The sequence below is a fragment of the Physella acuta genome, unplaced genomic scaffold (assembly GCF_028476545.2).
Source record: "Physella acuta isolate Inbredline_101_S28 unplaced genomic scaffold, ASM2847654v3 ptg002471l, whole genome shotgun sequence".
NCBI classification, from domain to species: Eukaryota; Metazoa; Mollusca; class Gastropoda; family Physidae; genus Physella; species Physella acuta.
The window spans coordinates 18225-32500 of NW_026733947.1; the positions used below are offsets into that span (position 1 = coordinate 18225).

At 34.9% G+C, this 14276-nt stretch overlaps 1 protein-coding gene across 1 annotated transcript in view; it reads left to right on the forward strand.

Annotated features, from left to right (window-relative positions):
* Positions 1–988: 988 nt before the first annotated feature.
* LOC131933359 (uncharacterized) overlaps positions 989–14276 on the forward strand; it is a gene marked incomplete at its 3' end in the record, with an annotated part of 17573 nt that continues 4285 nt past the window's right edge. Inside the window, exons 1-12 of the mRNA XM_059290133.1 lie at positions 989–1072; positions 1777–1848; positions 2402–2473; positions 3068–3142; positions 3992–4066; positions 5440–5618; positions 8511–8617; positions 9149–9332; positions 9659–9777; positions 11568–11626; positions 12255–12436; positions 13268–13400. Of these exons, the coding sequence (XP_059146116.1) occupies positions 999–1072; positions 1777–1848; positions 2402–2473; positions 3068–3142; positions 3992–4066; positions 5440–5618; positions 8511–8617; positions 9149–9332; positions 9659–9777; positions 11568–11626; positions 12255–12436; positions 13268–13400 (1331 nt within the window). The remainder of the gene's footprint in view (positions 1073–1776; positions 1849–2401; positions 2474–3067; positions 3143–3991; positions 4067–5439; positions 5619–8510; positions 8618–9148; positions 9333–9658; positions 9778–11567; positions 11627–12254; positions 12437–13267; positions 13401–14276) is intronic.

Consider the following 14276-nt stretch of genomic DNA (forward strand, 5'->3'; position numbering starts at 1 on the left):
ACTATACTTAGACTAGGGCTACACTACACGATCCCTCACTCTTTATTTATCCATGTCAACAATGATGATCAAACCCAGCTCGTCAAAGTCGTCCACGTACTACTTTCTAAACATTATTAGCGTTCATTTGGTGCCCAATCTGCACTTCAATTGGATACGTTTAGCTCTGATTATAACTGCGGCCTTCACGTGGCTTCGGAAGAGTGCCACTAGTCGGACCAAGCCCATGACCCCCCTAAAGGGTGCGGAATGGCTAGTGGTAGCCAACAGCAGTTAGAGGTTTTTGTTCTGGCCGAGTAGAACTGGTGTATGCGCTAGGTTCAAAGAATGGCTGAACGCCCCCCACGATCAAGCTGGGTACCAGGCCGTAGGACGACGTACCGCGTCTGGTGGGTGGGGAAGGAAAGCCCGGTGAGAGCCGACGGAAGTAGCGACCGATGTGTGGGAAACTCTTGTGGTCGGAGTTTGCTACACTGAGGCCTGCCTGGCTAATAAAAGTCAACCTTCTGAGCCGGTTTCCGTATAAGGAAGGAAAAAGCTCTGAATATAGTTGATGGGATTACGGTGAATGGGTTTAAGGCTGGTTATACACAACGTTATCGTCAATTGCTTGGTATTTTCCCCCAAAACAACCGATTCCTAATAAAGCGAGATATATGCGATATTACCCAAATTATAATACAAGCTCGAATGGTAGATATTCGTTTAATAATTTAGAAAATTATTATTTTAGATGTGTGTTGTTTTTTTTTTCTTTCTTAAATTGCAGTTATAAAGTTAACCTGCTTTATATGTGTTAAAAACATACAGACTAACCAACAGAAATGAAATGCAAGAGAGATTGCTTTCAAATTAAAATCACGATGCGTTCGCTGTTGCTCGTGTTTTCAATGTGCGTTTCTAGAGTGAGCTACGCCCAGGTCGATAGTGGCGTCACAAAGAGAGCCTGCCCACCAGATGCCACTACTGGCCACACCAACGACGTCTGCGCCTGCACCATGAAGTCCGTGAACTGCGCCAACAAAAATTTAGACAAGGTTCCATCCGGCTTCCCGGTGACAACGGAGGTTTTGTAAGTACAGGTTAGTTAGTGGGAAAAAAAACTCGACCAGATGAGGTTCGTTAGCTGGGAACAGCAGCTCTTCTAGAAGAGACAACTCCAAAATCAAACAACTGCTGCCTTGTAGTTTGTTCTTGGTTGGACAAAGGCTATGGAAGCAAATCCAAAAAGAAAAGCAGGCTGAAATCGGAGTCAATGGCCACAATGGCGCATAACCAGTTGACACGTATTCTTAAATGTGATGGAGGCGTGGTCGAGTCGGCAAAAGCTCATGGTCGAACCCTTCCAACAATAAAAATTAAGAACGAAGAAGAAGTGAAAAAAATACATGAACACTTAGACATTAGATGTTCATTCAAATAGTGTGATTAAAACAGAAACATGAGTTTGAGACGTTGGCATTGCATTTTTTTATGGAGGTATGTATTTTCAAAACAAATTATTAAGAATAATGGTGTTAGATTTGATATTATAGGTTATCAGTGGCGTAGCGAGGTCGGGTGTCACCCAGTGCGGCACTTAATGGTAACACCCCAAGTTGAGTAGCAACCCTTCCCGGGGACAAACTTTCAAACTTTCGAATTGCACCCCCCCTAAATGGTATCACCCGGTGCGGTCCGCACCCCCTGCCCCCCCCCCGCCCCACCCCTCGCTACGCATCTGTATGTTATATTGTGTATAAAGAATTATTTGCTTTTAAATTTAAATGCTTGTAGAGCGCTGCAAGTCAACTTAATCACTAAAATTGAAAAAGACGATTTCAAGTACTTAACCTCGCTAAGGCTGTTGTAAGTTGTGTTTCTGAACTTAATACGATATAAAAGAATAGCTGTAGGTACCGGTATTGTATCTGTATCATTACCTTTACATTTACATTTACCTCCCGTGACTGTACCTCTAAGTGTACATGTACCTGTACAGGTACATTTACCTTTACAATTACCTTTACCTTTACATTTACCTCTACCGCCTTTACCTGTACGTGTACCTACACCTGTACCTTATCTGTACAATTATCTTTACCTTTACATTTACCTATACCTCCTGCACTTGCATCTGCAACTGTACCGGTACCTTATCTGTACCATTAACTTTACATTTACCTTTACCTCAGGTACTTGTACCTGCACCTGCGTATATGCCTGTTGTAACAGTTTCTCTAACTTTCAGCGTAACAGTAACTGTAGCTACAACTATACTGTAGCTACAACCATACTGTAGCTACAACTATACTGTAGCTACAACTATACTGTAGCTACAACTATACTGTAGCTACAACTATACTGTAGCTACAGTATAGCTGTAGATATGGCCGAATTGTATATTTATTGAAATTTTCAGGTTTGTATTTACCAACAGAATATCCATTATCCACCCGGATTCTTTACTAAACATGCATAAACTTGAACAGATGTAATGTTTACTTTATTAATTTATTCATTGTTTTAGTTTTTCTCATAATCATTTTAATAAGTGTTGCTAATTATCTTTCAAAAGTGTGTGTTTATATCTTTGAGTGTTGATGTTACAAAACTGTTGAAAACTGTTAACAATATAATAAACAATATATAATTTTTTCAAAGAAACATTTTTAAAAAGCTCAGCTCATATTTCTATTATTTTGTTACAATTCCTTAAAGCATAAGAAAATAGGCTTTAATTTATTACAATAAAAATCACAATTTGGTTTCAAAAGGTATGAAACTATGTTTGTGATCTCGAAAAATGAAGTGGGAAGTGTTGTCATCTTTATGCTTCGCATGCTGTTACTTAATGAGGGCCATGTACCCATCAGATTTGTGTGGGGCCTGGGGCGTTTTGGGGACTCCAGCCTGGGGTTTAAAGTCTAGACTTTCGAGTTAATATCTCTCTCTATGTATATATATATATATATATATATGTATATATATATATATATATATATATATATATATATATATATATATATATATATATATATATATATATATATGAGTGTTAATTACACATTTTTATTACACATTTCAGAAATTTAACTAACAACCAAATTAAAATTGTTAGCGCGAACAATGTTAACATCCCGTTAATTCCAGGGTTAATTGTGTAAGTGTTAAAACGTGTATTTTTTAATTTCTTCTTTGGTTTTCCAAAGCGCTTAAAACATATATTTAGTTCTACTTTTATACATTTAAATTTCTCGTATACAAAGTGTAAAAGTAGTGCCGTTTTAGTAAAGTGAAATTTACAAATATAAGTATAAGATTACATGCGTAGCTTTCTGTAAAATTTTGAACGATTTCCGTTTACCGGATGTGATACTATTCCTCTATTTCCGTGAGAACTGTTTCAGTTAGGTAAACGGAATCTCATAAAGGCATATAAATATAAGATTTTAATTGGATTACTCTTAAATTTTGAGTGATATCCATTATACGGAAGGTGGGACGTTACACTATTTTCGTTTTTTAGAATACCCTCATCATAAGTATTATTTAAGGTAGGTTGACGTAATTTTATATTTTAAATTTAAGGTTTTTTTTTTTTTTTGAGTCTTTAAAATTATGAGCGATTATTGGTGACAGGAAATGGTACTTTACGGGATTTCTGATTTCTCAGTAAAGACTCACTTCTACCAGAACTGATTTGCTTTAGTCTTTTATTGATCAAAATTCGATGACAATGCACTGTGACATAAAATATGACTTAAGTAGATGTTTAGTATACACAGATTAAAAATCAATCAACGTTTTCTTTAAAAAATACAATTTTTTTTTTCTAAATTATGCAAATATTCTTTAGTGTGCAATTATTGTTTGTACTCGACTCCATTCTATTTTTTAAAGTAATTAAAAATAAACTAATTTAAAAAAAAAACATTTCTATAGCCCTATAGCACTAAATTGAATTGATGACACTGAACGATAATTGAAATCATCTTCATGTTTTCCACAGTGACCTTACTGGCAATAATGTAGAAAGCATTAACGACTACACAATGTTCAACGTAGTTGGCGCAAAGATAAATCTGTAAGTCTTTTCTATATGTATTACGAACTATAACAAGTACACTTGGTATGGGTACATCTTTTCGTTGATAGTAGAATTAAAAACACCAGCAGTGATTGCTATTTTTTTAGGCTACTTGCCGGAAGGTCTCGAGTTCGGGTCTTGTTATTGTAGGAGGTTCTTGAGTCCACCCAGCTTTGTTTTGTTTGATGGGTTCCAGAGACGTAGCGCCCCATTCCGGCGCCCGGGGTAAACTATCAATTTTGTGCCCCCTCCCATTTATATATTTTAATATCGTGTTAGTGAATCCCCCCCCCCCCCATCAGCTTAAAATGAGCTTACATTTTTTTCTACCTCTTTTGGCGCCCACTTAAGGTTAGCCGCCCAGGGTGGCCGCCCCACCCGCCCTCCCCTAGCTACGCCACTGATGGGTACCTGAACTACGTAAGGGAAAATAAAAGCGGGACATACACCATTCCTTCGTATGCCAAGATCAAGAAACATTAACTCTACTTCATCTGCAAAGTCTCAAGAGGAACTTTACTTACAAAGATCACTAAACTTCTTAATTTGTTCTTTGACATTTTTTGGCTTTTTACACCTCCCTGAGTCGGAAATTTTGCAATTGTGGCTGTATGTCTGTGTGTCTTTGAAATCCGTCTGAAAAAAAATTGTAATAACGAAAACATTGACATTTAAATAAAAACATTAAACCATATATTCTTTGAGGTCCTCATTGCACCTAAAGCAGAACCAACGCTGCAATTTTCTCTCTTTTGAACTGGATATGTTACACGATATATTGATAGAGATCATTTGTCCATGGTATCATTTGTCATGATATATTTTGTTCTGAGATCATTTGTTCTGAATTCTTTTGTCCTGAGATCATTTTTCCTGATATATTATGTCCTGAGATCATTTGGCCGATAAATTTTTGTCCTGGTATATTTTGTCCGTGAGATCATTTGTTCTCAGATCATTTGTCATGGAACCATATATATATATATATATATATATATATATATATATATATATATATATATATATATATATATATATATATATATATATATATATATATACATATATATATATATATAGTTGACGGTTTACAACAATGTAGATGTTATATTTTCTAGCACATTCATTGAGCATTATCTGCTTGTTTAAAATCAAACGTAAGTGATGTAATTAATCATTAAATCGAATAACAATGATGTTAGCGATAAATTTGATATTATGTTCCTCAACATTGTACTCAGATAATTATTTGTATATACACAGCCTCCTCGACGGCCAAGTTTCCTAATTTCCAACGTCTTTTATTGTATCTCATAAAGTAACGTGTAAAGTTGTGTTTTTTTTTACAAGAATTGTTTGTGTCTATGCAGGTTGATTAGGAGTGCAAGTTTACAATGTAGTTGTGCTTTGTTAACAATAAGAGAGCGCCTCGCAGTGACCTTCAGCCAAGAGGATCTGCAGAGCGCGCTGTCGAAATTCACGTGCGTCAGTGGCACGAGTCAGCTGTCCTACCTTACAGCGTTAAGTACTCACTTTGAAAAGTGTAGTGGTACGTACAACTATTTTTCTTTATTTATTTTATGTTTTCTCGTCAAATAAACATATTTTATAACTTACATACGCCGATTGAGAATGTCAATAATCCGGGTTTGTATATTAGTTGTTGCTAGAATTAGTCGTTAAAATAGTTCTCCTAAAATAAAACGACATGCTTAGCGTTCTGGAATTCGTAGCGAGAACTTTTCGCTTCACCTGATCGAAAAAAACAAATACCGCGGAAACAAGATTAAATCAAGCCAGCAAATGATTGCTTTCGAAATTGTAGCCGAATCTGTGGAAAAAGAAAGGCAGTGAGTCATTTACTGTGTGTTTTTTACTCTTCTATTATATGATTTAAACTGTCTTCCCAGTCGCTTCTTACAGCTGTGAATATATGTATCTTTTTTTACTATCTATTGTGGTGATCGAATCAATATTTTATAAATAATCACGTTTCGTTTTCTTGCTTGATTCCGATTTTTAATTTGTTGTTTTTAAATATAAATTTATGACGCTTTTGGTAGTTGAACGTGAATATTCTCACATAATTGATAGGTTTTTGTGTGTTTGTTTTCAGAATACAGGCAACGACACGATTTTGTTTTTAATTTGTGAACCAAATATTTGGTTGTTATAATGAATTCGAAAGGTTGTATTATGTATGACACACTTTAAATCGTCATTTTCTGAACAAAAAAAAATCGCTAGAGTAAAAATGGTGACAGTCTAGGAAAAATTCCATAACAGCTTGCTGAAATCTTCTATAACATTGTAATTGACTTAATGGTTTGATTTTTGCAATAAAGGCCATGACGAAATTAACCCATAAACTTAAGACACTAAAATGAAATTCGTCAGTTCTTTAGTTTCATGAACTGACACCTTGGTTCAGAGGCGTAGCAACCCTACGCGGCGCCAGGGGACAAACTTTTCGATTTGCACATTGATTGATAAAAGGCTATCTTTTATTTATTTTATTCACTGAATTTACTGTTTACTAATTATAATTTTTAATAAACTATTCTCCATTCTTATATTAATTATCACGTTCGTTAGGTGCGCAATGGTTTTAGTCATGAAACTTTATTGTAAATTTTAAAAAGTACTGAAAAAAATGCATGAATTTATAATGTGCAATATGGTCTGTAAAACACGGATATTCTAAATAATGCCGTTAATTAATTTTATACACTGAACGTATTATTTACTAATTATTATTCTATCTTTCGGTTTGCGGACAAGCTAGGGGTTTTATAGCAGATGGGTTGCAAGGGGGGGGGGTTTGTATATGTTCCCTGGCGCCGACCTTAGGGGGCGCCAAAATGGGTTGGAAAAACAAATTGAAAATTTGCGGGGGATGGGGGGGGGGTGCAAAGCTAAAGTTTAAGGGAGTGGGGTGGAAATTGAAAGTTTGAGGGGAAGGGGTGCAAATCAAAAGTTTGAGGGGGGGGGGTAGCAAATCGAAAGTTTGTCCCCGAGCGCCGGGAAGGGTCGCTACGCCTCATTAACTGTGTCAGACGCGTCCGCCGGCGCTCAGAAAGGGCGCGATTTGGCGCTACGGGCTAGACTGTGAGCAATATGCCTTTATGATTGCATTTTTTTGCGTTCGTTTGTGTTTAGTTTTGTTCTGTTCCCAAGTTGGTACATTTAAAAATGAATTACCGTGGCGAAGCACGGGATGCAGCTAGTATATATATATATTCACACACATAATTAATTAACTGTAAACACGATAACTTGAGTACCGTTACAGCTAGGTTGATGAAATTTCATATATAAGCATTTTATCAAAATCGTAGATCAGTATCAACTTTTGAGCGATTTCCGATAACCGGAAGTGGTACTTTTTCTACTTTGAATTTTTCAAAAGCCTATAACTTGAGTACTATTTCAGATAGATAAATGAAATTTCACATGTAAGTAAAGATATCTAATTCTATTCGTTCTGACAAACTTTGAGTAATTTCCGTTGACGGGAAGTACTAATTTACGCTATTTCCGATTTCTCAAAATCGCATCTAAATTTATAAAGTACTAATAATATTGCGCACCATTATGAACATCTTTATTCGGCGTTCGCTTGGTGTGCAATATTTTTTTCTATGAAAATCTATTTTATTTTAAAAAGTTTAAGTATTTAAAATGGATTAAAAATCATAACTATATCCCGAGTTCCCATCCCCTGTTGTTTTATATAAGAATATTCGAGAAAGTTTAGTGGAGATCACTCCCGGTTTATTTAACATCTTGAATCGAACTGATTAAGTCCACTGATGGCCATTTTGATTACCTCTAGTCAGTCTGTACGTTAATTTTGTTAATTTTACGGTATAAAACAATTGTTTTGACTCTTATTGTTTTATTTTCCCGGGTTACCCCTGTTGACTCAACACTAGATACCAGATTTTTTTATATATATATTTTTTAATATATAATTAAAGTGATCAAATAAAAAATAATTGGTTTTTAACAGCTTAGCCTAAATACAACTATAGGAAACTAAGTGCAATCGATGGTTAGGAAACGGCGTTGATTTTTTGCCATAGTTATTTTAAATTGTTTACAATATTAGCATATTTCTAATATTAGAATATTTCTTAAGGTTTTGAACCACTTTTCAAGCAAATTGCGTTGTTACAAGCTTTTATTTAACTCACTCCCTCTGTCTGTCGTCAGTCGTCAGTCTGTCTAGATCGAAACGCCGGAGCGAAATTCGGACACTTCTATTTGACAGAAACGGTTCACAGTTGGCACGTGGGTCAAGACATGAAGACAATGCAATCTGAAATTAAATTTGACTTAATTGGATGCCTAATTAATTTTTTATGAATTAATTAAAATTTTGACCAAATTAGTAAGCATTTCTATCGAACCACATGAATTTTTTTAAATTTGATTACAGGCCCGAGCTCCAGCAAAAAAATGCGGCATGTGTGTCGTATCTGTACAAACGTAAAAGACTTCTTCGCCTTTTCGAAATGTCCAAAACCTTATTGTGATGATGTGAAAGTGAGCTATATTGAATTAGAGGGTCGGTTTTGTTAGCTAGAACGGGGGATGCGGCAGTGTACTAAATGACGGATATCGCGGTCGAAGGGTAAATCTTACGACTGCTAACCCGAAGCTCTCGAGTTCGGATCCCGGAAACAAATATGTAGAACATCATTGAGTTCACCCAGCTCTAATGAGTACCTGATTTAAGTTAGACAAAATAAAAGTCGGCATGACTTGATGATGACTTGTTTGCGCCGAAATAGTAGAAACAGATAAAACTCTACCTCACCTGCCCCATGTGTGTTTGGAACTAACGAGAAAAGATGATGACCACTCGTATACACTTGTAGATAGAAATAATTGTGACAAGAAATAATTCTTCAATGTCTGACCAAACTTACGCTAAACAGAGACGAACTTTCCATTCTTCTACTGACACAATTTTAGACCAGACTTACACTAAACAGAGACTAAATTTCAATTCTTCTACTGACACAATTTTAGACCAGACTTACACTAAACAGAGACTAAATTTCTATTCTACAGACACAATGTCTGACGACACTTAAAATAAACAGTACCGGCGTTTCCTTCTCTTCCGGATGTGGAGAAACAGCAAACTGTTACAGGCAGCATGTGAGCACTTTCAACGAATGCCGGAAAGGCCTGCCTCCATTGGGCTGTGTTGTCTGTTGCAGAAACCCCGATTGTAGCGATCGACTGGTCCGCGGTATGTAAGGCCTTCTTGATGAGTACAATTTTTATCTCTTCATATGCCAAAGTCAAGAAAACGATGAATTCTACTTTATCTGACCTATGGAAATTTAGGTCTGAGAAGGGAAGTTTACTAAACTTTACATGTACTTGATCCTAATTTAAGTCCTTTTTAAAATAAAATGTAATATTTTTTTATTGTCATATATATAAATATGTATATGTATATATATATATATATATATATATATATATATATATATATATATATATATATATATATATATATATATATATATATATATATATATATATATATATATATATATATGTTTACCAAAGATCGTTTAGTGAAATATACAGTGGATTTGATTTACAACAAATACGGACAATTAGAACACGATTTGAAAAACAGGTCCTCAGATTATTTTAAAACAACAGAAAGCCGGATTAGTGTTGCAGTAAGTATGGTCTATGTGGTAAATATTTTTTGATAATGTGTGTTTTCATTTTACAACGCTCAAAAAAAAAACAGTCAATAATAATGTATAACAAAAGTCTTAGTTTTACAAGTAACCGGTCAACAATGATGTATCCCAAAAGTCTTAGTTTTACTAGTAATCGTTCAACAATGATGATTCCAAAAGTCTTAGTTTTACAAGTAACGAGTCAACAATGATGTATTCCAAAAGTCTTAGTTTTACTAGTAACCGTTCAACAATGATGTATTCCAAAAGTCTTAGTTTTACAAGTAACTAGTCAACAATGATGTACTCCAAAAGTCTTAGTTTTACTAGTAACCAGTCAACAATGATGTATTTCAAAAGTCTTAGTTTTACAAGTAACAGATCAACAATGATGTATTCCAAAAGTCTTAGTTTTACAAGTAAATAGTCAACAATGCTGTATTCCAAAAGTCTTAGTTTTACAAGTAACCAGTCAACAATGATGTATTTCAAAAGTCTTAGTTTTACAAGTAACCAGTCAACAATGATGTATTCCAAAAGTCTTGGTTTTACAAGTAACCGGTCAACAATGATGTATTTCAAATGTCTTAGTTTTACAAGTAACCGATCAACAATGATGTATTCCAAAAGTCTTAGTTTTACAAGTAACTAGTCAACAATGATGTATTCCAAAAGTCTTAGTTTTACAAGTAATCAGTCATTAATGATGTATTCCAAAAATCTTAGTTTTACTAGTAACAGTTCAACAATGATGTATTCCAAAAGTCTTAGTTTTACAAGTAACTAGTCAACAATGATGTATTCCAAAAGTCTTAGTTTTACAAGTAATCAGTCAACGATGATGTATTCCAAAAGTCTTAGTTTTACAAGTAACCAGTCAAGAATGATGTATTTCCAAAGTCTTAGCCAACTGGTCACATGTAGACGCATAACACTTCAATGGGTTGGAGTCTATTCCTTTACAATATTGCAATTAAGAACACAGAGGAACAATGTGACATGCAATAGGACAGATAAACTTCTAAACAATATGAATTTATTCAGATTGAATTTCCTCAAAGTGGTTACTGGGTAGAATGGCTAGACAGGCCCTGTACAAGGTGTTCGTTGGAACCACTGGTTTTCCTGCATAATGGGTGCCGGGCAGAGGCTTATTTCGGTTCTGTCATTCATTATAGTAGTCCATTGTGTCTGTTGTATAGAGCGCAGATTAAAACTAATGGTCGCCTGATTGCCGAGGCCACAGAAACAAGTGAACTCTACTTTACTTGGCCCGTAGACCATCAGGTTTGAAAGGGAACTTTAAACACACACACACACACACACACATACACACACACACTCACACACACACTCACACACACACACACACAAACACACACATATATGTGTGTAAGTATGTGCGTATATATATAATAAGTGTGAGACATGGTAGGTAAATAGTGGGACAGAGAAGAAGAGAAAAGAAGTGCTAATGTGCTGGTTTATTAATTAAATATGGCAGTCAACACAATTATTATTAATAAGCTAGCTATAAAAATTAAGACAGTTCACACATTCATTTCTTCATGAGTTGATGAATTAATTATGATAAAGATGTATTTTTATGAGCAAACTTATTTTTAACCAACTGTAAACCTTCGGTTTTTGCTTGAGAATGTTTAAATAACATACCTTAAAATACATACCTATACCTCATATTATTAACTTTTACTTCAGTTCATGTTATCCATGTGTATACATATATGAATAAACTTTAATAAAACTAGTTTTTGTTTTTAAAGATACGACCATTAATCGATTCAAAAATTGGCTTTGTGGAAACAAGTGTCCGAAGTTTTGAGTAAGTTTTATGGGTCAGATATCCCAGTCTTACTTGTCATTTTTATTGTTTGACTAAGTGTAGATTTTCTCAAACTTTTTTTCTAAACTTAACCACTTTTATTATAACTAAATTTTGTCGACAACAATACAATTTAAATAAAACGGGAGTGCTGTTCCCTAAACATTCCAGTTTAAGCATACATTGTATTTTAAATGGAATCGAATCGCGTAGAACAAGGAATTGCCCACCTAATTAACGTAATCAATGTATTTATAATAGAGAGGAAAATTAGTGCTTTTTTAAAAAAAAAAGAAAGATTAATTTTAAAAAACTAATTAGCCATCTATTTAGACAAATTTAATGACACCTTGCATTGTCATCGAGTCTAGACCTGCGTAAAAACTTTGGAAGAAATCAGTCCGGTAGAATTAAACTGTTTTCTAAAATCGGAAATAAAGTAATACTTTTGTTAGGCGGAAATCATTAAAAACTTAATACAATCAAGAGAATAAAATTTTATACGTATATTTAACATTTCTTTCACCTAACTTGGGCACAAACGGGAAATGATGATAGTGAATAAACATCATCTAGTCTAGCTGGCTAATCTCTCCAAAACAAATTGGGTAAATTTTTTTTCTAACAGAGAAATTCCAGAAAACAATGATGAATATCATGTACGCCTAAAACTCGAGGTAACTACCATAGCTGAGCTAAGCTTCCAAACGGTACTGAATGAAATACGAGAAAATATTTCTGTCTACTCAACTACTCCAAACAACTGGTTTTCCAGAGAAGTATTCGTTCCTGACACGTTGGGTGTTATAGGTAAGTATTTTTTTAATAGCTAAAATAGTTAAATAAATATGTTAGGGCGACTGAAATTGCTATTTCAGATCAGATAGGCTGTTATGAATAATTATTTAGGATAATAACAAACGATTCGTTTTCGAGACAAAATGCTTTTTAGTTGGGTAAAGAAAAAACCTTATAAAACGGTAGGAAATCTAAGCAAAACTCAACACTCAACCTTAAGCACATTTTTTTTTTAACTTAAATACGTCACGCTTTTTTGTTTTTTTATCAATGATCTAGAACAGGGGTCTCAAACTACGGCCCGCGGGCCGGATGCGGCCCGCGAGGTCCTCTCATCCGGCCCGCGGAGATCTTTTTGTCCACGGAAAAAACATTTGTTGGTGATGGCTGAGGAACTTTGCCTATAAAAATCAAAGATATGCCTCGAAGAAACTGGCCCCCGAACTGAAATTTGATAGTTAATGCGGCCCTCGGACTGAAAAGTTTGGAGACCCCTGATCTAGAAAATCAATGCATGCCTTTTTAAGTATTTATTAAATACAGTAGTTGAGGAGTACATTTTCAAAACCTGCTGTCCACTTTTTGAAGAAAAAAATGAGTTATTCTTATAGCCTTCTTAATTAAGTGGAAATTAAAGCTGTATACTATATTTTGTTTAAAAGGTATAATGTAAAATAAATTTTTAACAGTAAACTATAAAAAATCATAAGGTTAGTTAGTGACTTTGCAGCTTTTCCAAGTGGACTCCTCCGTTCGCCTAGTTCATTTTTAATCAAACTAAATGTATGCAATTTAAAAAAAAATGTAAATGTACTTACGGTCTTACGGTCTATTATTGTGTAGACCCTAACTATTGTCCCATTGTGAAAACTAAAGAACAGTCTGAGGTGGTGACGTGGCCTAAGACTATCCGTGAAGGGAGACAAGAAAAAATGTTAGAATTCTCGCAATACACATTGCGCCTAACAAGACAGTGGTACGTGTCTGTTGTTTTCTTTATTTGTGACAGCAAGATATATGCATCTATATATCTATCTTTATATATATATATATATATATATATATATATATATATATATATATATATATATATATATATATATATATCAGGTCTTTGTTTGATATTTTGTCTGGCCACCTAATTTTGAGTATATGTCGTAAGCATTTATTTACGAATGGCTGTAGCCTATCAGTATTTGTCTTCGTAACCCTCCAAGTCTCCGAGCCATAGAGCAGCACTGCCTTGACATTTGTGTTGAAAATCCCCATTTTGCTCCGGGATGACAGGGCCGTGCACCTCCACATCATGCGAAGTGAGTTGAAGGCACAACTAGCCTTGTTGATTCGGCATTTTTTGTCCTCGTCTGCTCCCCCGTCCTTATTGATCACGCTTTTCCATATATGTGAATGTGTTTGTTTCTCGTAAAAGAAATCTTCTCTATTTAGCTGTATGGGCAGGTCTGGCTGTTATTGATTCTGATGACCTCTGTTTTATTTTTATTGATTCTTAGTCCTACTTTGGAGGCTTCTTCAGATAGCCGATTTAGTTTGGCTTGTGTATGTTGATGCTTGTGAGATAGTAGGCAGATGTCATTGGCGAAATCAAGATCTTCCAGTCTTTTGGTGAAACTCCACTGGATTCCTGTGTCGTTTTTTGTGGTTTTCAGCATGATCCAGTCGATTACCAAGAATATCATTGGCGATAGCATACATCTCTGTCTCACCGTGAATGGTTTTGTTAGTTTTCCCTTGTGTATTACCTGACTGGTGGAGTCTTCGTATAGTTTCTGTGTGATAGATATAATTTTTTGGGGTATTCCATAGTGGCTCATTAGCTTCCAGATAACATCTC